Source organism: Trematomus bernacchii, unplaced genomic scaffold (genome assembly GCF_902827165.1).
Source record: "Trematomus bernacchii unplaced genomic scaffold, fTreBer1.1, whole genome shotgun sequence".
NCBI classification, from domain to species: domain Eukaryota; kingdom Metazoa; phylum Chordata; class Actinopteri; order Perciformes; family Nototheniidae; genus Trematomus; species Trematomus bernacchii.
In genome coordinates this window covers 18,386,291-18,410,603 of record NW_022987564.1, presented here as the reverse complement: position 1 = coordinate 18,410,603, position 24,313 = coordinate 18,386,291, and the positions used below count along the sequence as shown (strand labels likewise).

Genomic DNA, 24,313 nt, shown 5'->3' with positions numbered 1-24,313 from the left:
AGCTCCTTCCTTCATGCTGTGACATTTACTTGTTTCCTTGTCGTCAGATTAATGAGCACTTCTACACATATTATGTTCTCAGCCTAGGGGGTCCATATTAATGAAAAGACTACAGCAATGTTTTTTTGAAAATAGTTTTCACTCCATTTTAACTGGCGAGTAAAAAGACCAGTGCTCACTTTGCAATCTAAAGGGGCTTAATGATTATAATCCAGATTGAATTGAGTCTTCACAATAAATGTTCAACTGAATCTTAGTGAAAAGCCAAAAATCGCCACATGTAAGCTAAAAAGATGATACACGAGAAGAAAACTGAAGTTGTGCAATGATTCTTTCTACATACCACACATAGACCAGCCTCTCACTCTCAGCTGTGATGCCCTCAGGGAATCTAAAATGCGATGAATTATAAATCTGTCTCATCCCCTTTGCGGACTCCTTTGAAAAGCAGCACCTAGCACCCAGCAAACATGGACATGCTGCACTCCTTATGCTGCTATTTATAGCTGGAGTCCTCCGGGTCAATTAGTTAATTGGAGCATACTGTATGTGAGGTGTTATATCCAGGTGAAGGAGGGGGGGGGGGGGGGGTTTGGTCCTGCATCACTGATCTTAAAATGGATGATGCAACAGAGCTGAAAGTTCTACTAAAGAAAAGCAGTGTGCACAAAGTAATCTTTCTCTCCTTCACTTTCCTGTGTCTCCTCCTCTCTCTCCATTCCCTCATGTACCTTGTTTTACCTTTCCTACCTCACTCCCTCCTCCTCCTCCTCCTCCTTCCTCATCCTCTCGTCTGTCGGCTGGGCTGACCAGACAAACGTTCAGGTATAGCTGCCTCTATTCTCCCTCTCTCACCTCCGATTAACACTGCTCACACACCGCACTGCCCTGATGCTCCTCTCTTATCAGCTGATGTCAAGTTGAGCTGTCAGTAATGTGACATGAGGTCACTGTGAGTTTGACACCTGCTTTTAGGTGTATAGGAATATTATATATTTAGGTGTCCTTGAAGCTGTCATTCATGGATCTTTTTTTTTTTACCTTCAAACAACAATTAGAAAATAAATATGGGGCCTAGTCTAGACTGCATTTGTTTAATATGTTGAATTGTGGTTATTTTAGATATCTAATGACACAAAATTAACCACATGGATGAAATTTGTGTTGCACACTTGTTGTGTCTTATTGGTGCTATAAACCAGAATTGTGGCAACAGGAAAAGTTAAAAAAATAGGGCCAAAAACCAAAGACAATGGCTGCATTCCAAATTGTGCCTAAACACTTTTTCTTCTTTACTTAAGTGCGTACTGCAGCTGCCTCAAAGAGTATGTACTATTACACACAATATGCATACTACTTTGCTCTGTATCCACATGAAATCTTTAGCGTGTCCTTTAAAGTCAAATGAAAAAGTCTGCAATTTGGACCACAATCGTCACAATCTGTCTGCGCTTGTGCACAGAATTGTGGCTCAGAATTGCCAGAAAAGCATGCTAGCTTGCGTAGCAGATTGAAAGAGAATGCAGTATGTCTTGTTTGGCCTTCTGCATTTAATAAACTATGTGTTTGGGCATACTTAAAATGTTTCTGTCATGTTAAAGAGTATCATATGAGCATTTGAATGCATTGCAATGAATCAAAATATATAAAATACAAAGGAAATTAGACTTTAGAGATAGGAGGCAGACACAAAAACATTGTTTCATCTTTGTGCGTGTCCTCTACTTGCTTACCCTCCTCTTGAACATACTCATACTCTCATACAAAAGATGAAAGGTGAGAGTTGATCAGTTGACACCCAGCCACAGGACTGTCATCAGTGATAAGGGCAGGTGGCATCAGTGAGCTGAACTGAATTAAAATGTGCCTTTTGAGGCTCATTCCGTCAGTCAGACGGTAACAAGTCACAGCTTTGTGCTTAAATGTACATTCCATGTATTTCCTGTGTGTGCCTAGCTTTGCATTATTGATGTATCAATGCTGTGTGTGTGCAGGGAAGGGGTGAGAGAGGGTGGTGGGTGGGAGTAGCCTTCCTGTGTGTCCCTTAAACTCTGCCCACAATAATTGCTTTGCCTTGCACTACGAACACTACAATTCCAATCCCAAGCTCTGTGTTTGTGCCCTGGGCTGGGTTTCAGTAATGTGTCCTCCCTTGTTAGTGACTTCATGAAACCCAGCCCAGGGATAATTAAACCTCACTTTGAAGAATATTTCAAAATAAAAGCTTTCACTTAAGAGTTTTAAAGAAGCTTTCGCTCCACACGTGTCAAAGGTCTCTTTGCCATATCATTTTTGGGCTTCTGCTAACTTCATGAAATCCATGAATGTTTGCATTTTGTGTTGCATTATGAGTTTGTTGCTACCAGCTTTTTGGTTTACATGTTTTCACTTCTCTTCTCTCTCCTCCTCTTTTTCATTTCACCTCTCCTCCGTCCATTTTGTCGTCTTACCTCCGTCATCATTCTTTCTAACCATCAATATTTTACAATCTTTCAAATTCATGCTCTCCATCTATTCCTCTTTACTCCTAACATCCGTCATTCCATTACCTCCATCCCTCTTTCCCTCTTCCTTTATCTATCCCTCTCTCTTTCCTGTTTCTATCCATCCTGAACCCCTTCCTCCTCTCAGATCACAATCACCCGGGGAGAGGAGTGTGTGCTGGAGGACAACTCCCAGAGGACCAAGTGGAAGGTGATCAGTACGACGGGGAACGAGGCCATGGTCCCCTCGGTGTGTTTCACCGTCCCACCCCCCCAACCAGGAGGCCATGGACACAGCCAGCAGGTGAGACACAGCGCGAAGCAGAACATGGAGCACATCAAAGGGTTGTTGTGGAAGTAGGTTGGGGATGAGTTACGGATGGTTTTGGTCAGTAGCTAAAAGGATTTCATGGGGAACTAAATGAAATGGTAGGGACCATGTTCCTTCGTGCCATTCACATTACCTCCAGAAATAAAAAAGTGTTTTCAGGTCAAATAATCAACCATTTTCCTAAAAAATGCAAATAAAACGAAATAACCTGGGCAGTTTGAAATCATTGACGTGGTTTCATTTTGTCAACAAATGGCTTAAGATAAGTTTATTTATGTAATGTTTTTTGTACATGAACAGGTACAGTATGTAGCAACTAAGTAATTATAACGTTTATTTAGTAAAGCAACTTTCAAAGAACAAGATAACCACAACAGACCTTTAAAACACACAAAATCTCAAACACCAAACCACTCGATGCCAGTTTATACAAAAAGCCACACACTGCAGCATTGACTGTACAGCATTAGCCATTTAAATGTGCAAAACCAGTCCCCAGATGGGCCTTTAAAAAAAAATATATATATAAAACTCAACAACAAATACACAAGAGACGGTACAAAACACAGACTCAACAAAATAAGTACATTAAAACAAAAACTCAGGACTCTGCAACAAAACATTTATTTTCAATATAAAACTGACCACAGATGCTTTCATGAAGTATTACTCCAGGCCCTTTTCACATAGAACAGTGTTTAGCTGGTCATTTGTACAGTAAGTCCCTTTTTCAGAACAGTTTTCACCTCAATTTAGAATCAAAAACTGAAAATGTCTCAAACCTGGTGTGTGTTTGTGTGTGCAGGGCAGAGCAGCTGTACCAGAAGGTCATGTCTCTGTGGCATCAGCTGCATGTGAACATGAAGAGCGTGGTGTCCTGGCACTACCTGCTCAAAGACATCCGGACCGTCTCCGGATGGAACCTGGACACGGTGAGGCTCCTTTACCCTGGGGTTTTGTTGTCTTTTCTCCTAATGTCCTTGTTAGCCGTACTCACGTTACCCCTCTGTGTTTCGCCTGTCAGGTGCGTTGTCAGTCTCCTTCAGAGCGGCAGCAGGTCCTGGATCACCTGGAGTCCCAGATGTCAGACTTCCTGTCTGACAGCAAAGAGAGCATCTTGTTCACGGCAGGAGAAAGACGAGAGCTGGAGAAGGAGGTCCAGCAGGCCCAGACGCACTGCCAGGACCTGCTGCTCAACATGGAGACCGGTGAGACTAATACATACATTTACTCAAGTTCAGTGCACGCATAACATACTTTACTCTGGTATTTGTTAAAGCAAATGGCTGCAGTGTGTCTACTCATGCCCAAATGAACTCTTCCTTCTTCTCTTCTCTCCCTCAGTGGAGAAGGACGAGTCGGTCTCTCGGTCCTACCTGTCGGAGCTGCAGAACATCACCCTCCGGCTGAACGACGCAGAGCACAAACTGATGAGGGGGATTCAGACCCCGCCCCCCAGCCGGCTGTCAGGGGACAGCGGTGACTACACTGTGCAGATAGCAGAGCAGGAGGTCAGTGTGAGCCCCCTCTGCTGGCTGCAACGGGCAAGAACAATAGGATGATGATGATATTGAATAAGTTAATGTTTAATAAAGTATTTTAAACATGGTGTAGAGAGTTCTACTGAGGCCTGTAGGCGGTTGAGAATGGTTCTAAGTCTGATCTAAATAGTTGTATCTCTTTGTTGATGAATTAAGGATAACAGATAGAGAAAAAAGGTACCATGGTAATTTTTCATTTTATTTCCTGAATGTCTTTGTTTTCTATCTGTGAAACAAACAGCTGAGAATGTATTGTTTTCATTTTACAATCTTTTTTACAATTCATTTTTCTTATGAAAATGGCTGGATAAATAAAGTTTTGAAAATGTCAAAACAAATGTCAAAACAAATGACCATGGCTCTTTTCAAAAGTATTATTCAGTCATTTTCAGAAAGTAATTTACGTCTGACTTATACTCACCACATTTAATTTTTATTTGATCAATCATCTCCCACGGCTTCCCTAGTTTGAAATAAACATTGAAACAAAGGAAACTTTAAAGAAAAAGGCTGCACCACAACTGGAGCATTGTTTGACTCCATCTACCTATTAGACTGTACTGTGTAAGACATACCTCCCACCTAATTTTGCTCTAAAACCCCATTTTTGTCCAGAATCTGCAGTCGGAGTTGGACGCCATGCGCTCTAGTTTGGGCGATGTGTCCCGGCGCTGCATCAGTTTCTTCGAGGAGAAGCCGACGTCCTCCAGCATCCCCGTCCTCCGGGCTGAACTCAATCAGGCCGTGGAGAAGACAGACAGACTGCACAACCTCTCCTCTGTATACCTAGAAAAGTAAGTGAGCCCTTCCTTCTTCTGTTAATTGGTTCACTCAAAAAAGCCCACTAATGTTTCACTTCTAAAATGTTTTTCTCTCCTCAGGCTGAAAACTGTAGAGGTCCTGATGCGTAGCCTGGATGAAGCAGAGAGCCAGGTCAGGAAGAACGAGAGCAGACTAAGTGAAGAGGACATCGTTCCTGCAGACACAACGGCCATTAAAAACCTCAGAGAGCAACTAGGGGTAAGCGACACATAATATTGCATAGACTCCCCTTAAGGCTCGTGTTGTGAGACTGACTCTAACCGTTGATCTGCGTCCTTCTCCTGATTCCTCACTCCAGAAGTGTCAGGCTGATCTGGTGGATCAGGAGGGCGTCTTCCAGTCCCTGCAGTCGGAGGTCGCCTGCGCCAAAGAAGCTGCGTCTCAGCTCAGCAAGCTGCACCCGGACCGCAGCCCCGAGCTGGAGCGCCTCCAGGAGAGAGCCAATCAGATGGCAGACAGGTGGAGCGGAGTCAAGAGGCAGATGGACACACGGTGGGCAAGACAGAGGGAAGATGTGGGGGGAAAGGAAACGATTAGGGGATGAGAAGGGTAAAAGGAGGAGAATTGAAAGATTGAAATCGAATTTTGTTAGGCTTGTATCATGACAACCTTTTTGAATCTTGAAAGGATGTATGAGCCTGTACAATGCAAATGCTGATTCCTGTCAGGATAATCTGGTCCAAAATCATTGTGATGTACTAAATATTCTTGAAAATAATTATCCAAACTTGTTTCTGACTCTTAAAATGTGAAAAGAAAAACATACTGAAATGACTTTACCTGACATTTGGTAAGAAACTAATATTTGTATTGCTTCACAGATACACAAATCTGAAATTCATCAACAACCAATCAAACAATCTTAAATAGAGTCATCATAAATCATAAGTTCCCCATGTATACATTCAGGATAAAAAAAGTTTCTACCGTGATAGCAAGCTAGACATCTTATTGTAAGTACTTGTGAATATTTACAATTATCCTAATAATGCAAATTCACCAGGAACAACTTATTTAGTGTTTTTTTATCTACAAACAAAATCCTCCCATCACTACCAAGTATAACTATCAGTAAATATTTAGAAACATTGAGATAACGGAACAAAAGCTTATATTTATATGTAGAATAAACATGTCTGTGTGTTACATTTTCTGACAATCCATGTGTTCTCATTGCAGACGGACAGATCTAGAGTCAGTGGGCTCGGCCCTGCAGCAGTACAGAGACGGACACTCTGCTCTCATCAACTGGATCGAAGAAACGACAAAGAGACAAGAAAACACCCAACCTGGACAGACGGACAGCAAGGCGCTGTCAGAACAGCTGGCCCAGCAGACGGTCAGTACCACTGATTACTTTTAAAACTGACACATTGTACCCAACAGTCTTGTATAAATGTCATGATTTGTTTTGGCTTCTTTAGGCATTAGTAGCTGAGATTGAACAGAACCAGACCAAACTAGACGAGTGCCAGACTCACTCCAAACAGTACTGCACCTCAGTGAAGGTAAGAGACTCTTTCTGTTTGTGTTTCATACAGTGTGTCACTTTACAAAATATTGAAATATGTTATTTTTATTTCAAGTATTTTTTTTTAATATATATATGTTTGCCTTATTTTTTATATAATTGATAAAAAAAATGAGTTTCCTAGTTTTTCCTTCACTTCACTGTTGTCTACAAGAATGAAATGCGTGAATAGATAAAAAGTTATATGTATTTTAAGCAATGTTACACTTTCTCTAGTAAATGATGGTTGCCTAGCCACTATTTTACTGACTCGTGTCCCACCATGTCTGTAGGATTATGAGCTGCAGCTGATGACCTACAGAGCCTTTGTAGAATCTACACAAAAATCCCCTGTGAAGAGGAGGAGGATGCACTCTTCATCTGACGCCATCACACATGAGGTGAGGCTGGACGTTCAGATGTTATTGATATGGCTACATTATTGAATATTAGGACAATGAATCGTATCCAGTCCATCACAGATCTCTTGTAATTGTTTCTGGATGTTTCTCTGCAGTTCATGGACTTGCGCACACGTTACACAGCCTTGGTCACCTTGACAACGCAGCATGTGAAGTACATCAGCGATGCTTTGAGAAGAATAGAAGAAGAAGAGGTGGGACTTTGGTTCACTATATCTCCCTCTCTTGCTTGTTTGTCATATGAAATCACTGAAGCTTTAAAACAACAATAATTTCTGTTTAATAGTGACAGGAAAAAAAAGTTCCATTATTTATCTTGTAAGTAAATGTTTTTATTCTGTGCAGAAAGAGGTGGAGGAGGAGAAGCAGGCGAGGGTTGGGCAGGTTTCCGACCTGCTGGGCTTTGTCAAGGGCCTCCAGGGACGGGCCGGGGGCCCCAACGCCGAGTCCTCACTTGCTGCTCAGCAGGTACACCGATAAGCTTGTTCATTTTTATCATCTTGTTATCATATATTATACACATTATTCTTCAGACAATTAGCATTTTTGCGAGCCAACGCATAATGATTCCCCGCACGGTGAGCAGGACACCTGCTGGGTTCATTTAGCAATGAAGACTGGCATTATCCTGGTTATTACAACGCTCCTTACTAAAGAAATCAATCATTTATGCATTATATTCATTTCATTTCAGAATTCATTATCCAACAAAGCCTTTTAGTAAATAAGTTGAAAGGATAGTGTTTCCTTGTTAATACAATATATTTTGCTGTTTAACTTACATGTTAAAATGGCAGTTGATCCAAGAGCACTTTGGCTCGACCAAAAATCGTTTAAAAATGTGCTATATAAATAAAACTTGATTTGAAGTTGTTTTGTACTAAGTGCATCATTGCCTTTGTGTTCTTCTGAAGGCCATCAGTGAACAGCTGGCAGCCAAGAAAGATGAAGTGGCAGAAGCCATAAGGAGCACTCAGGTCTTCCTGCTGTCAAAACAGGCCAGCAAGTAAGTTTGGATCACACACATGGACACACACATTGCACCGACAACTCATTCACTTCACATACTGTTTGACATTCCCCGTGTCCTTCAATCTAGCAAAACACATGGACACTCACAAACTATCCCAACAGTGCATACTCAGTTAGCTGCCTGTCATGGAAATTCTGAATTAAGATGTCAGACCCTTGATATTTGTATTCAAGTTTGGTAAATGTTAGGACTTAAATGAAGGATCAAGGGAAACTGGGGAATATAAAGTTGTTTACAGTAATATTTATGGACTGGACTGCTTATTTTTTTTAACCAAATTTCAGGTTTCAGATTATCTAGAGTTTCTTTTACAAGGATTTCACTTACAAAAGTTCCTACACATTTGTGTTTCTAGAAAAAACATAATGAAATATTTGTCAAAGATACTGTGTGAAATCTTCACACCGTCACACAATAAACACCTAAATCCCACACGCTCTAACCTCCCCCCTGTGTGCTCTCCAGGCTGTCCCCAGAGGAGTGCGCTCATGTGGAGGCTCAGCTGGACGAGCTGACGTCCACCTACAACCAGCTGTGCACCAGCTCCACCCAGCAGCTGCAGCAGCTGGAGCAGCAACTGGCCAAAGAGGAGGAAAGAAAGGTAAATTGGTTGGAGGGACGGGCCAAGTTCGACTGCCGATTTGTGACAATAATGTTCTTTTCAAGGGTTTCGCAAGCTTTTCAAAATGTAAATGTGAATATGCTTGCAAGCTAAGCGCGAGTTCAACTGTGGGCCAGCAAGAGTGTGTGTGTCGTACAGCATGTTGTGTGTTCACTGAGCATTTTGAAAAACATCACCACTATTGACGAATCTCACTCATTGACTTGGTTTGGTTTAACATACATCACAGACCCTTTTCAGACGTGTATTCAGATGATTATAAATAGTCATTTATATTTCTGGCACTTTAGTTTGACCTCTTTTTTCGTCATCAAGGAGTAGATATAAAAAGAATACATAAAGAAATAAAATTCACTGGATAGCACTGTCTGAATTGGGCCTTAGCATGGAGTGTTTCGCTCTCTTAAAAGCCTGCAGTCATTTCATTACCTGTCCTATACCACCCCAGTTTTTGTCATCTTCATCATCATCATCATCGTCATTATCATCAGAAAACCCATCTGCTGAACTGCTAACATGGTTAATACATGGCCTCACTGGTGCCGCACTGGAGCAGTGCTGCCAAGTCATGCTAGCAGTTAGCTAGAAGCTGTAGATCTCCGCTTTTTGCAGATCCATCATTAGAATTGTTTTGGTTAGAAATGAGACGCACCTTTATGTTTCCCTTACATTTCTTTAGCCTCAACATAGTATCATGCTACTTTTCTTTATGTTGTGGTTAAATTATGCCACTTCATAAAGTAAAAGCATTACATTTTAGTATTTATTTTTACCAGCATGTACAGTCAAATCAATCACACATCCCCAGTCAGTTTTCAGTTTGTCAAAAAAGCTTTCTCTCCTGGTTTATTTAATGTGTTGCATCCAACATCGGTCAAAAAAGGTTTAAATGTGTGTGAGAATTTCAGGTTTCAAGCAATCCAATGATGATGATTCATATGTCCTGACAGCTGCACCTTATAATGGATTATGTGAACGTTGTTTTTACAGGGAACATGTATGTGATACAAAATACTCACAAACAAAAATCACTTTACAGTGTAAGCGCACCAGAGGCCAGCTATGCAAAAAAAAACCTTCACCATTTGAGCATGTTGTGTCCAGATCACAAGTGTGTGTGTGTGTGAATGAGATTTTTTGTGTTTGTTCTAATGCATATTATTAATGTGTGAAACTTTCAACCAGCATTTTGCTTAAAAACCACTAACAGCAGCCGAAAGGGAAGTGTCGACGTCTGAGGTCTCAGCCAAGGATCAGAATGAGATGTGGAAAAGAAAGCCAGACATTTATAAACACGCTTAATCTGCAGATCAGTTTACTTTTCAGTTACGTTAAATCACACCATAATCTGTGTAGTTACAGCACAATCTAATGTGATTCATCGTTTAATTCCAATAACAGTATCAAGCATCTGTGCAACTGAAGAGGAAAACATACATTCCAAATTGTGTTTGTTGGGATATATTGTCATATAGACAATTTGGCCTTTGTCAGTTCCAATGTGCCATAATTATTTCTTTTGAGGCTTTTCTCGTCAAAATTAAAGTCATCAGGAGGTTTTAGTGTCAGTGCAGTGATAGGAGTCATAATGAAGAGTGGCATGCCGAATGCTAACAACCAGCTTCTCACCTGTCGCGCCTCGCTCTGCCGAGTCATAAGCTGGCCCATTAATGTGTGTGCCACGGGACAAGCCCTCACAGTAAGTAGTGCTCGCTTTCTCTCTTACCGTTGCATGTACGTTTTTTTCACAATTCTATTCTACTGTACTTCTGAATATTGCTGTATTTTTGCCTTTTTTGTTTCTAGTTGCTTTGTTGCATGCTTAGTGCTTGTGTTAGAATAGCAGTGGTAAGTATTAGAGCGCTTCTTAATATAAAAAAGATATGCAAATACTGGGAAAATCATTCAGATTCCTGTAAGATGTACTTATAAGTATCTTGCCACATATACATAATTTATCCTTTTTTATGCTTTTGTGGCAAATGGTTGTGGGTTTTCTTACTTTTTCTGATTCTACCATCTAATTCTCTTCATAATATATAATGTAATTCTGTATAATAACCTTGTAACATAATATAGTACATAGGCTGTCTTAAGTTGTCATAACACATTGCTCATAGAAGAATGAATGTCAACTCGAATTCCGTTTTTCTTTATTTTTTTAGAACCAGAGTGCCATTGCTGGAGTTATTGACTTGGGAACAGTGCAAACATTCCCAGTGTTCAAAGCAGCCCAACGAGGCCTTATTGACCAGGACACCTGCCATGTACTGCTGGAGGCCCAGCTCATTATGGGTGGGCTCCTTAAGCCTGACTGCCCTCTCAATCTTTCACTGGAACAAGGTCTAGCTCAAGGTCTAATTGACACCCATTATAGACAATCCCTTTCTGAGCTAGAAACTGCCTTGCTGTTGGTGGAAAATACTAAGTCTACAGATGACCGAACACAAATTGTGTTGCCAGTAGCCACAGCCATCGAGTTTGGGCTCATCAGAGAGGATGTGGGACTTCGCATTTTAGAACTCCAGTTAAACACTGGAGGCCTGAGAAACTCAGTCGGAGATCTCATGAGTTTGGAGCAAGCGGACGAAAAGAGACTTTTGACTTCTAGAACCCTTTCCAAACTCCAGTCAAGGCAACATAATAAAGAGCTGATCGATCCAAACACAGCAGAACAATTAAATCTGAATGAGCTTCAACAGCGCTGTGTCTGTGATGACCACCCTGGTCTCCTTCTACTCCCTGTCAAACAGCAACCCGGAGGAACTGTTTGCCTCCAGACTGGAAGAAAAGTTGGCATATTCCGTGCAGTCCAGGAAGGTCTGATTGATCGGAAAGTAACCGTACGACTTCTTGAAGCTCAACTCCTTGCCGGTGGTATTTCTGACCCACGATCTGGCCACAGGATGACAATTGATGAGGCGGTTCGCCATGGGCTTATGGACCAGGATCTAGCCTGTGCCATGTTAGCACGCCAGTTGCAAAATGGGGGAATTCTAGACCCTTACAATGGAGAACGGCTGAGCTTGGAAGAGAGCATTCACAGGGATCTACTCTCTCCTCGCTTGGCTCTATTAGTCCTCGAGTCTCTTTGGGCTTTCATGGGTATACTCAGGCCTGAATCTGGAGAAATCCTGCCAATTGTTGAAGCTATTCAACAAGGAGTTATCTCAGGAGAGCTTTCTAGAAACATCTTAAGGAAGCGACATGCCATTGGGGCCTTGTACAACCCTGAAAACCTCCAGGTCCTTCCCCTAAATCAGGCTGCTGAAGAGGTCCTTGAGCCAAGTGTGGTCAGTTTTCTCAAGGACATCCACATCCCAGATGTTCTTTCGAGCATGAACCAGTCGGGTACCCCATCTCTAAACCGCTTGAGCTGGGGTTCCACACGCTCCTCTCCACCTCCATCATCTCCAACACCTTCAACCTCTCCTTCAGGTGTTTACTTGGAAACAGCACTTAAACATGGAATGAATCCTGAAGAGCAAGCAAAACAAAATCTTCTGCTTCACCTTATGACGCACAGCTATGTGGATGCCCATTCTGGAAATCGATTGGTGCTGCTTGACCCTGAGTTGGTAGAGTTGGTCAAAGCTACTCAACTGGTTGCTGGAGACTCTGTATATGAAAGTACAGTTAAGCCACAAAGCACGTTGACCACAGATGAGACTGGGGAGCTGCAAATGGAGAGTAAGTTCAGTTCAGCAGATAAAGGGGGGAGTTTGAAACACAAGTTTGAAGAGGGAAGTTCTGATGTAGTGAAGAACGAAAAAGCTGTGATAATTAGTACAGGAAGTCTAGAAGAAAGGTATAATGGAAAGAATGACAATAAATTGCTCCACAAACCACCAGTTGTGGATGGGAGTGGTTTAGCAGCAACAAATGAAAAGCGTGTAGATACAAATGCAAAAGCTCAAAAGAAAGAAATGTCTGATCATGAAGCTTTGATGGCTTCAGCTAAAAATATTAAAGGTCCAAATGAGCTTGAAGCAATGGTGTTCAAACCAAGGGATACGGATGATCAAAAGACTAGTACATCCTCAACAGTAGCTAGAAAAACAGCTACAGAACCACTCAAAACATTGAAAGAACAAATCCAACCGGGAGCAAAAACAAATCAAGATGTTAAACCAAAACAATCTGACTATGAGAAAGATATAACATATTCCCAGACTGAATCAGAAGGGATTAAACTACATATAACAATTCCTAAAAAAGCAACTGACTCAAAGCATGCTAAAGAGTTTGATAAAGATTCAGCAGGGGAGATGGAAGGGGAGGATGCTGAATTGGCAAAGTTAGTCCTCCAGCTCAAACAGGGAGGTCTGATGACAGAGGAAGGGGAAAAGCTTCTCCCAGATGAGGCAGTAGCACAGGGTGTCCTTCCTGGTCACACAGCAGTTAAATTAATGGCGCAGGCAGGTCTGTTTGGAGGTTTTCTAGATGCTAGCAGCTGTGAGTCACTTAGCATGGATGATGTCATGCAGGAGGGTTTACTAGATGAAGATCTAATGTGGAGTGTCCTGAAGTCAGATAAGACCCTTTCAGGGGTTGTGGATGTAGAAAAAAGGCAGATCTGCGGGGTAAGCGAGGCTGCTCAAGTAGGGCTGATTGACCCCAACACCGCTGCTCGACTTCTCGAAGCCCAGGTGGCGTCTGGAGGGATTGTTGACCTTCGTAGGGATAAGAAAGTCTCTGTCACTCTAGCAGCAAAACTGGGATTGATTGAGGAGGGCCAAAGAGAAGAACTGGTTGCACTAGAGAAGGCTTACAAAGGAAAGGGTTCAGATTCATCAAAAACCCTTACTAAAGCCAGTTTACAGCTACAGATGGAAGGTATTATTGACCCAGAGTCCAAGTCTCCAGTGCCTCTCGAGCAGGCAATCCAGAAAGGGTTAATTAGATCTGAGGATGTTTATCAAGTGTTGGCAAGGCAGGTGGCTGAGGGTGGTGTAATACATCATGCTTCAGGTGTGAGGCTTTCAGTCCCTGATGCTGTAGATAGAGGTTTAGTGGATCGGTCCATTGCTCCTGGGCTGGAAGAACTAGAGTGGGTCTACCAAGGAAAAGTCAGCCCTTCATCCCACCCAGAAGCTGTACTTTTCCAGGCATCAACAGGAGCCATTTTAGACCCCGAGTCTGGATGTAAACTGACATTGACAGAGGCTGTTTCTATGGGTCTTTTAGATGAGAATATTGCTAGTGAAACCATGGCTTCTCCTGCTGTAGCACAAGGGGTGCTTGACCCTGAAACTGCACGCATTGTGCCTTATTCAGAGCTTGTAAAACAGGGTAAAATAGATATTGAAACAGGCAAACGTTTCTTGGAGGTGAAACCATTCAGAGGTGTTCCAGATGAGGAAACAGGAGACAGCTTGACCCTTCCTGAGGCCGTTGCATCAAGAAAAGTTGATCCGGTTCCAGCATTGAGGCTGCTTCAAAGCCAGGCAGACAGTGGAGGGATCATTGATATCAGAACTGGAGATAGACTTCCCCTATATGAAGCCTGTGAAAGAGGTTTAATTGAAGACAGTATGGTCAGAACAATTGCCACCAACCAGTTTTTGAAAGGAGGCTTGGTTGATCCTGCAACTGGACAACGCGTCTCTTCTCTCAACGAGGCCATTGCGAAACGACTGATACCTAATGACGTAGCTTCAGAGATTCAGGCTTCTTTTGCACTCAAGGGTAATGAAGGTAGCGATACACCTGTTACCTCATCAAGTGGTGCATACAGCCCTGCTGTTATATTGTCAGTGTCAAGCCCTGATAGTCCAGCAAATTGGTTGTGCGTAAATACTGAGGCCCCTTCAAAATCTCAATTTTCAAAGCAAGGTTTAGGAATTACACAGGACAATGGAAAGACATTCACATCTGTAGTACCAGATCAGTCACTGCTTAACCAACCTTCTACAGAAGAAGAAAAAGTGCCAGTGTCTGTGGAAGAAGCGGCTTCAATTGAGCCAGACCAATCCATAGACCTCTTGTGTAAGTTTGCAACTAATGTTGAGAAAAGAATACAGGAAGCCATAGAAGAGATTGTACCACAGACAAACATCAAACAATCAAAGCCTCTTCCTAATCAGAGAAGTATGCAAATAGGTGCGAGTGAGACTCGTGATAAACAAAAGGAAAACATTTGTAGAGATTCTGTTGAAACCATTCAGGCACATGACCGTGATATTGACAAAAACTCACGGGCAGAGGTCATAAAAGGAGCTGCTGTTTCAAAGTCAGATGGTGAACCTGTGAAAGTAGGGGAAAAGAAGAGTAGACCCAATGATGAGAGCACATCAATGATTAATCGTGATTCTGAAGATGGAAACCTGGCAGCAGAGGTTAGAGATAACAGGGAAAGCAAAGATGTCATTGAAGTATCAACATTGAGTGAAGAGGATTACAGAAAGAGTGGTGTGGCGATAAAGAGAGATGAAGTTGTGGATAAGAAGGTTAAACAAGTAGAGAAAGACAAACCAGTAGACATGGAAGGCAGCGCTGATGCTGAGCAGTCAGACCAGTTGACCTCTCCATCCAAAGACACAGAAAGCAAAAGCAAGAAAAAGAGGAAGAATAAAAAGAATGGAAAGGGTAAAGAAGCAGAGAGAGAAACACACGCTCAAGAGATAAAACAGTCTTCTCAAATTCATCAAGATGATACACATATTCAAGGGCGTCCTGAGACCGCTGAAATTGTCTCAGATAAGCTTGCAACACAAGACAAATGTGAGAAATCAAAGATTCATGGTCCGTCAGATTCTACTGGGCCTTCCAATGTAGAAAGTGAATCAAAGATAGGTGAAAAGATTGCATCTGAAAAGGATTTGGTTAAACAGGAACAGGAATCAGTTCCAGCCACTCAACAATTCACAGAAAATACTATTGAGGCAGAGAAGGATACATTAAAAAATACATTATCAAAGGGTGCAGAAAAGGCTGATATGAAAGAGGAGAGTAAAAGGGAGGGGCAGAAAGAAAAAGTTGAAAATAGGGTGTCAGTCTCTCAGCAACCAGAACAACCAGAGAGCAGTCAGGAGGTCAAGAAAGGAAAGGAGCAAGAATTGCCGCAGAAATCTACTCTACCAAACAACGAGAAAGCAGCCTTGCTAATGAAAGCCAAAGAGAGCATTCTTAAAAAGGTGTTTGAAAAAGGAGTGAGTGAAAAGCAGGCTGCCGAGGAGCTGCAGGCACTACGCAAGGAGGTGGGGAGTAAAGGAAAGACTGTAAAGTCACAAACTCAACCAACTAAAGCTGATTTAGTGGAGAGTCATGGTGTCGGAGATGATGGTGTCAAGAGAACCAATGGTTCACCAAACGAGAGTGCAGAAGAGAAGATGATCACAGAGGATAAGACGGTAGAGAACATTTTTGGCAAGGAGGATACCCAACTTTGTGAAGCTTCTTCAACTAAGGGAGAGGAGGGCAGCAGTTTTGGAGAAGGAGATATTAATACTGCTCCATCAGTCCAGTCCAAAGAAACTCTGCAAAGCAAGCGAAGAAAGAAGAACAAGAAGTCCAAGATTCCTAAAGTGACAGAGGCTGATACTGAGAAGGTACTGCCTGATGAAAAAGTGGATTCTGAGGTGACGCAAACTACCACAAAATCTGCAATGGCTCAATCAGATTTAGATTACTTAACAGCAGAACAGGGGATGGACAAACAAACTGATAGTCAGTCGGCCAGTGATCTCACTAGACCCTCAGTTGGTGATGAGGCAAATGAAGTGAGGACCTCTGTAATTCACGGTAAAGCAGCTAAGACGAGTCAACACAGTCCCACATATTTATGTAAATCTGAAGAACTCAATTCTAACATCGAGGAACAAACACAATCGCCAGGGGTTACATCTATAGGTAAAGAAGAATCCCAATCAGAAACCAACATTGCTGGCAAATCCATTGACATTACTCAAAAAGCTGTTGCATGCAAACCAGACATTCAACCCCCAAGTCAATCTGTGGTTCTTGGCACACAACCAGATAAAACCGTAGGGAAAAGCAGAAAGAAGAGAAGGCACCAACCACCTGGAGTTGATGGCAGCAATGTTCCAGAATCAAACACTCTAAAAGAACAACAGCAACATCTTGAGTCTAAAGAATCAGCACCTTCACTCTCAGAAGATACTTCAACAGAGTCTGAATCTCTTGGAGTCCCTGAGTCTGACTCAGCCTCTGAGAGTTGGGGGGAAGGAGAGCACGATGTCAGTGAAAGCCGAGAGATAGTGGCCAAAAAAGAAGGGGCGACATCCATGACCGGCAAGGTAAGAATAGCCACTGGTAGAATTTAAGTACAGTATGTTTATTTAAGTACACATTAGAGGTTCTTTCATTGAGTATTTCCATTTTATTATTCAATGTTATACTACTACTCTACTACATTTTAGACTCAAATGTAATTAATACTCAACTACATTTCCCATACTGCTTTTGTCCAGTCCAAACCATGTATCTCCAAATGTTGTGATTTGGAATGTGAATATTTCTGATAAATTGAACATTAAAGACTTCCTTTATGTGTTGAGAACATTATCTTACTACTTAAGTGAAACAAACTCCTTAAAAAGCCTCTTGGATCAGGTGGAAACGAAACATCCTTGAACGTAAAGGATCCAAACACTGGAAGAAGCTAATGATTTGTAAACTATATGGATTACTGTAGAGGGAACTTTCTGCTGCTTAAATGTATACACATTTAATTGTGTTTTATTGTATATTTTTCCTTTTCCACAGTCATCATTGATGCGGCAAGAGTGCTTGGAGCATGACCAGCAAATTGTAGCCCTGGTGTCCATGGTAAGACACATCGAGGTCCGACTCAAACAGCAGCAGCAGCAGTCTGTTGGCCGCAGCCTTATCGCCTTGGATGACATCATCACACAGACTGAGGTAAAAGAATGAGCATACTTACCTGATAGAGATGTGCTGTCATATTAATGTGATGCCAACCAACATAATTGTACATTTTTGACAATTTAATTATTTTGCAGTTTCAGTTGTGTACTTTGTTCCTTGACAAAAAAGTGGATTGAAGGATTAAAGCCTCTTAGCAAACGGCATCAAGAAAACTTTTGTTTTCTTTCCCTAATCTGTCTCTCAGACTCTGGACTTTGAGTTGCGTGACTTGGAGCCTGCAGTCACCAAAGAGGTGGAGGATGCTGAAGAACTGTTGAAGCCCCGACCTAAAGACGTTCCTCCGCAGCTCCTATTGGCTCTGGAGAAGGATGGGCGGAGCCTGGCCCGTGGGTATGAGGCTGCCAGGGCACTTTCTGAGGGCATTCTGCAAAGTCTACGAGACCATAGAAACTCATATAAGGTACAAATATCAGTCTTGAGTAAACCAGATTAGGTGCTTATTCGTTGTTAAGGTTACTTGAAAACATTATTCTTATAGGTTTTTCTGAAGGATTATCGTTTTTGGTTCTAGAACTTCATTTCTTAAGTGAAGATGTCTGATTTGATTCACCCTGACGTTTCTCAGGAGGCAGTAACAGCTGAGCAGAAGTCCCTGGGAGGACGAGTGGAGAATCTGCTCTCTTGGTTGAGGGAGACAGAGGCTCAGATGAGTGGTGGAATGGCGGGGATGGACAAAATGGAGACGGCAGAGAAAGAAGATCATAGTGATCAGCTAACACAGCAGCTGAATCTCTGCAAGGCAAGTTCTGTCCGATCCAAAGTAAATGTTTAGTCTTCCTTTTTAAATTATAGTATGACCCAAACAGATTTTTTTTACACTTGAAATACTAAGTCAGTGTTGCAAAACTATTCCTTAATGCTAATTAGACTACATTCAATTAAATTAAAAGCAATTTGAGGTTGAGGTGACACCATGACAGGTCAATAAAGTAAACTAAAAGCTATCGTCCTGTAACTTTCTAAGTTGATTACTTACCTTAAAGGTGGGGTAGGTAAGTTTGAGAAACCGGCTCGAGATACACTTTTTGTTATATTCCATGGAATGCTCTTAACATCCCGATAGCAATGAATATCTTAAGTGCTTTGACCAAAAAAATCCATAAAAAAATGTCATCTGTGGAAGCCGTGGTACTGTGAAAAGCACGACCAATCATTTTAGCCGGCCCGGCTAAAATAACTGGATGGCCTACAGTACCTGCCTGTCAGCCTTCCATCTGTGCACAAACTTATCTCGTGCCCTCATTGGTCATGTGCGCGTTCGTGTGTGTTGGAGGAGGGGCTCTGTAAGGAAGTGGCAGATTTTTTCCGGCTGTGTATTTTCAAATTTTAGCGCACTCAAGTTGGTTTCTCCAAAATTACCTACCCCACCTTTAATAGAGTTATTTTTGAACTACAAGTTTTCTGAAATATTATGGTTTATTATGCAAATGAGGCATTCTCTTGTTAGATGTGTGCTAATTTCCATACATTACCGAAGAGAATTCAGAACATTGGACAAAGCAACGCTCAAAATCATATTGTTTGTTTTTGTTAACGTATTAAATCAAAGGTTTTCAAAGAGTACATTTTGGATATCTCCTTTTATACCTCCATATATCAATAAATAGCCATGAAACAAATCAATTTCTGCTAAGTTTTTAGAAATAAGTGAATAAATAAATCATGCTTTGAATCCTTTATGAACAAACTGGAAAAGTTGGTGTATGTAAGTGCTACTGAAGGGAAGATTTCTAGCTCAGCGTACGAAAAAACCGAATAAATGTTTGTACTGAATTTCACTCTTTCATGTCTCTTTTCTTTAAGGAGCTCCAGGCCTCTCTGACGGCTCGCTCCAGTGAGGTCAACAGCACTGCCTTTGACATCCAGGTGTTCATCTCAGAGCGGGCCCAGGACCTGGCCCCCGAGCAGAGCCGGCAGCTCCTGGGTCAGCTGCAGCAGCTGCAGAGGGCCTTCCACCTGGCCTCAGGACAAGCTCAGGCCTGGGCAGATGCCCTCTCCGCCCAGAGGGGGAGGGAGGAGGAGCGGCAGCGCAGGGAGAGAGTCAAAGAAGAGGAGAAGGACAGAGAGAGGCAGAGTGCAAGGGACAGAGAGGTTTGGAAAAGGATGATTGAGTCGTATTGGTTTAAAACTCTTAGCTTTTTCTCACTAATACATTTAGAATCCTGCTTTTATAAGTATATTTCACAGCTTTATTTGTCATGCTATGAACTTTTGCCATGCTTTCTCACACAAAATATAATGCACGTTCTATAGAATTAAACTAATTTAAGACTAGAAACTTTAGAAGGCTGATGTAAACAAGCTAATCTTGGTCACAATTTAACTTTAGCACCATTAAATATCACCTTAAACCTTCTCACATCAATTCATATCTCTATAGCAACCCACTGCTGATCTGTTTGCAAAAGCTTTGCCACATGAACAGTATCACCACCGTCACTCCTACTTACAGTAACAAGCTTTTGATGCTCCTCTGCATGTCTCTATAACGTGTGTTTTATTAACCTGTTTGCCTTGCTGTTCCAGATTGCCACTGAAGGAAATCGTTTGTGTCACGGCGGTAACGGCTAGAGATTTTAAAGCAGAAAAGCCTCGCAGGCTACAGCGCTTCAATGTTTTTCCTCTTGTCTCCCCCCGAGTACAGAGGAGGAAGAGGAAAAACAGCCAATAAACAAATATTTGTCTGTTCTCTCTGTATTGTTTGTTGTTGCTTGACCAACATGTTTATGTGAAGGTTCTATATGTGTGTCTGCCTGTGTGTGTATGTGTGTGTGTGTGTGTGTGTGTGTGTGTGTGTGTGTGTGTGATCTCTGGACACAAACTGCTCAAAGCTTGGCAAAGTGTGCACAACACAAGAATTGTGTTACTTAGGGGTCAAAAGTGTGAAAAACTGGTGGTTGGATCAAACATGCAAAACATGATCCAGGTTAATTGCCTATATATCAGTTTTTCTCACATTTTCTCTCTTTGTTTGGTCTTTTTTTCCCCTTTCTTCCTCATTTCTTCATCTCAGGTGGTTCAACAGCAGAAGGCCGAATGCTCCCAGAAACTAGAAGGCCTCACCATGTGGCTGGCCGGAGCTGCCAGCTTATTGGTCGGTCAGAAAGGTGGAGCAGAGTCAGGTGACGTGAACGTCTTGAAAGAGAAGCAGAAAAAACTAAAGGTAAGAAACCTTCGTCGTCACATCCTACGTTCACATCCTACGCACCATTCGTTTTCGCTCAGTGAACATCATTTCTTCTTTGACTGAATCAATATTTCTCCAGGAATCACAGAAGGACCTCCAGGCCAAAGGGGAGGCTGTTGCCGAGGCTATCCGCTCTGTGGAGGAGCTCCTGGCAGACCGAGGAGAGAGTCTGAGCCCAGAGGAGAGGAAGAACCTCCAGGGGGCGCTAACCAGACTGAAGGAGCAGTACAGCACCCTCAAAGATTCAGCAGACACGTCACTGTCAGAGCTGGACACAGCCATCAGCACCACGGTGCAGCAGAACACACAGAGGGTAAGAAGAAGAGAGGTTATAGATGTGTATATACATAGTACAAACTATTTTTAATATCGGGCTCGCTTTACCAATATCTTCACAGAAATGTGGTCTCATATTTGTTCTTGGGAAAGGTCCACAGAAAAAATATTTAGTTTCCTCAATAATTGAAATGGGAGACTGCATGGTCTTGTGCACACAGGAAAGACTGAGAGAATTAAGTCAAGAATTTCAAAAGGAAAGTGTAGTTGACCACACTTATTTAGCCTTTACCAAATATTTCAGCAATATGAAAATATTTGGATATTGCACTAGTCAATATTGTAATTTCATTGAAACTCTGATTAATTGTTCAGCTCAAGTGGAGGTGCTTCTTCAGGAACGCAAGAACATATTGAGTAGTAGTAGTAGTAGTGGATATTTAAAAAAAAAAAAGATTATACATGATAAAACTATTATTGTAAGTTATATATTTTATTATACAGCTGTAAAAACAATTGCACAAACATGTCAGCACTAAATGTGCACAAAGAGCCTCTTGAGTGTGCACGGATTCTGTTTTTCATTTAAGAACAAATCCCAAATAATGCATTTATTTTTATTTTTATGTATTATTATTTTTTTAAATATATGTTTTCGGGCCACCAGTGCCTTGATTTAGGAGACAGAGATGAAAGGGGGTAGACAGAGGGAATGACATCTTTGAATAGTCCCAGGGCGGATTCAAACTGTGATCCCCTGAATGAGGACCGAGACCCAGTACTTGGGTTGCCAGCTATACCAGGCTATACAGCGGCCCAATTATAAAAACAAATGTATTGTTGTGTGAGGCACTTTGTTGACTTATTTTGTACTCATCCTCTCTTCCTCTCCTCTCCCTCAGGCTAAGGCTGAGGAGGATCTCCAGGAGACCCAGGGCCAGATAGACTCTCTGTTGAAGGAGTTATCTTCTCTCAACCAACCAGGCGGGAGAGGAGTGGGATCTGGAGACATGCCTGACACATTTTTCTCACAGCCAGAAGGCGCTGTGATGTCACACACAGAGACGCTGCAGGTTAGAATCTCTACTGTTCATGTGTTTAGCACATTCAACTTGCATATTACCATCTAATGACCTTTGACCTCCCCCTCAGAATGAGCTGCAGCAGCTGCAGGCTCAACAGGCTCAGCTGCTCCAGATCACTCAGTCCACCCGCTCCCTTCTGGACCAGCCGGACTCCACCGTCCCTCCTGAGGAGAAGCAGCGTCTCCGGGCCGCCCTGGATCAGCTGCAGGCCCAGCACCAGGAGAGGCTGCAGAGCTGCCAGGTACTCCACATAAAGTCACAGCGATGCCTCAGGACTGAACTTATGTCCCCTGATCTTGGATTTCCTGTTTCAACCGCACCTTGCCCATCACTAAAATTGTATTAATATTTGCTAATGGTTAACTGACCGCTAATGCTGTAACTATTTATTCTAGGACCGCCTGAGGAAGTCTGAGTCTCTGAAGGACGAGCTGACGAAGTTCCTCCAAGAACACGGAGGTCTGGGTACCTGGCTGGAACAAAATGAGCAGGAGCTGCGTTCCCTGGGGGAAGGAGAAACTGATGCACAAGGACTGAAGGGCAGGCTGGAGGAGCACAGGAAGGTACATGCAATAATAATATAATGGAATACAAACCATGCATTGTATAAGTTCATCTTTCTTTATATTTCAGCTCTTCAGAGAACTGTGCGAGTGTATCGTTGCGGTTTAACATCCTGAAGATTCCCCACAAGGGGGAGCTGTTCACCCATGTCTGACTAAATGCACCTTTTTCTTTTAAAATAAATCAAATGTTTATCTGGCTTGAACATAACCCTTGTTTTACCCCCGAAGAAAGAAAAGCACTGCTAGAATAGGGTGAACCTTGCTATGAGATTGAGAAAAGAGACGATCAAGAACTAACATTGTTTTGGTTTCAAATGTTGCGGAAAAATTAGAAGGCGGCCACAATCTGGCATTGCCTTGTCAGTTGCAGTACAAATACAGCCCTAATAATAGTATTGTACACTGGCATGTCTCTTACCTGCAGGTTCAGACTGCTGCTGCTCTTACTCCCCCTCCTATTGGTCGGGCATGTTGCGCTGAGACTCTGAAAATCCAGACTTTGTGGCTCTGCTTAATGTTATATTGGCTGCGCCTGGTTTCAGGTGCTTTGAACTAAATGTGCAGAGAAATGTCTCTCTGCATGTGAGCTGAGTGCGGCTGAGTGAAAACACACACTGCCCTTTTTTTTACCTCTAATTATCCATGGAAGAGTGAGTTTCCACGCTCAGTTTCCATACGCTCTGACATGCCGTGATTTACAGTAATCACACATTCTCATCTGAGAAACTCCACTAAAGCACTTCTGGATCATTTCCTTTGAAAAGTCCCTTGATATTACATTTATATATAACAGCTTCTATCCTTTCCCAGAACATCTGATCTACCAACCTGCTGGTCATGACTATGCTTTCCATTTCCATTTTGTTTAAATTAAAATGTCATTATCCTGATTGATCTCCTGCACATTTCCCCATCTGACCTGTGTCTGTATTTCCAGCTTGCTGAGGATGTAATCTGCCACAAGGCGGACCTGCGCTTCGTCTCCATCTCGGGTCAGAAGGTTCTGGACTCCGTTCAAGGAGCTCTGGAGCAGGTCGGGGGTTCAGACCCCGCTCTGGACAGCACCAAGCAGCTGGTGACTGACAAGCTGCAGGACGCTAACCACAGATACACCAGCCTGCACACAAAGGTGAGGGAGGCTAGCAGTTTTAGGAATGGTGCTCAAATAATGACTTTCTCACACCTTTCTCTTGACTTTGAACAAACGTTTTTTGGTGTGTTCAGTCAACAGAGTTGGGCGGGCCGTTTGTCCGGCCTGCTGGAGAGGTACCAGCAGTACCAGGATGAGGTGGTGTCCCTCCACTCGTGGCTCAGCACTCAGGAACAGCACCAAAGCATAGCCAAGCCCAGCGGAGACACCGACCCCAAGAACTTGCAGGACACACTACGACAAGTGCAGGTGAAGCACGGATTATAAACTTTCACATAAACAAGTCACAAAGCGAGAACAAAGACGCGCAGAAAAAGAGCACTTACACTACGGAAAAATATGAATGAGTCATCTGAAATCAATGTCTTGGTTAAA

General features: G+C 42.4%; 1 protein-coding gene across 1 annotated transcript in view; it reads left to right on the top strand.

The window, feature by feature from the left end:
• Positions 1 to 24,313, top strand: part of macf1a (microtubule actin crosslinking factor 1a) — a 243,493-nt gene that overhangs the window by 134,774 nt on the left and 84,406 nt on the right. The window contains 29 exon segments of the mRNA XM_034124538.1: positions 814 to 825; positions 2,632 to 2,751; positions 2,753 to 2,787; positions 3,620 to 3,746; positions 3,839 to 4,022; positions 4,159 to 4,325; positions 4,971 to 5,149; positions 5,237 to 5,375; positions 5,476 to 5,669; positions 6,357 to 6,516; positions 6,602 to 6,685; positions 6,981 to 7,088; positions 7,205 to 7,303; positions 7,455 to 7,577; positions 8,024 to 8,115; positions 8,608 to 8,743; positions 10,930 to 17,022; positions 17,492 to 17,647; positions 17,859 to 18,074; positions 18,240 to 18,413; positions 19,478 to 19,765; positions 20,688 to 20,837; positions 20,941 to 21,174; positions 22,040 to 22,210; positions 22,290 to 22,463; positions 22,618 to 22,785; positions 23,726 to 23,917; positions 24,013 to 24,027; positions 24,029 to 24,187. Of these exon segments, the coding sequence (XP_033980429.1) occupies positions 814 to 825; positions 2,632 to 2,751; positions 2,753 to 2,787; positions 3,620 to 3,746; positions 3,839 to 4,022; positions 4,159 to 4,325; positions 4,971 to 5,149; positions 5,237 to 5,375; positions 5,476 to 5,669; positions 6,357 to 6,516; positions 6,602 to 6,685; positions 6,981 to 7,088; positions 7,205 to 7,303; positions 7,455 to 7,577; positions 8,024 to 8,115; positions 8,608 to 8,743; positions 10,930 to 17,022; positions 17,492 to 17,647; positions 17,859 to 18,074; positions 18,240 to 18,413; positions 19,478 to 19,765; positions 20,688 to 20,837; positions 20,941 to 21,174; positions 22,040 to 22,210; positions 22,290 to 22,463; positions 22,618 to 22,785; positions 23,726 to 23,917; positions 24,013 to 24,027; positions 24,029 to 24,187 (10,149 nt within the window).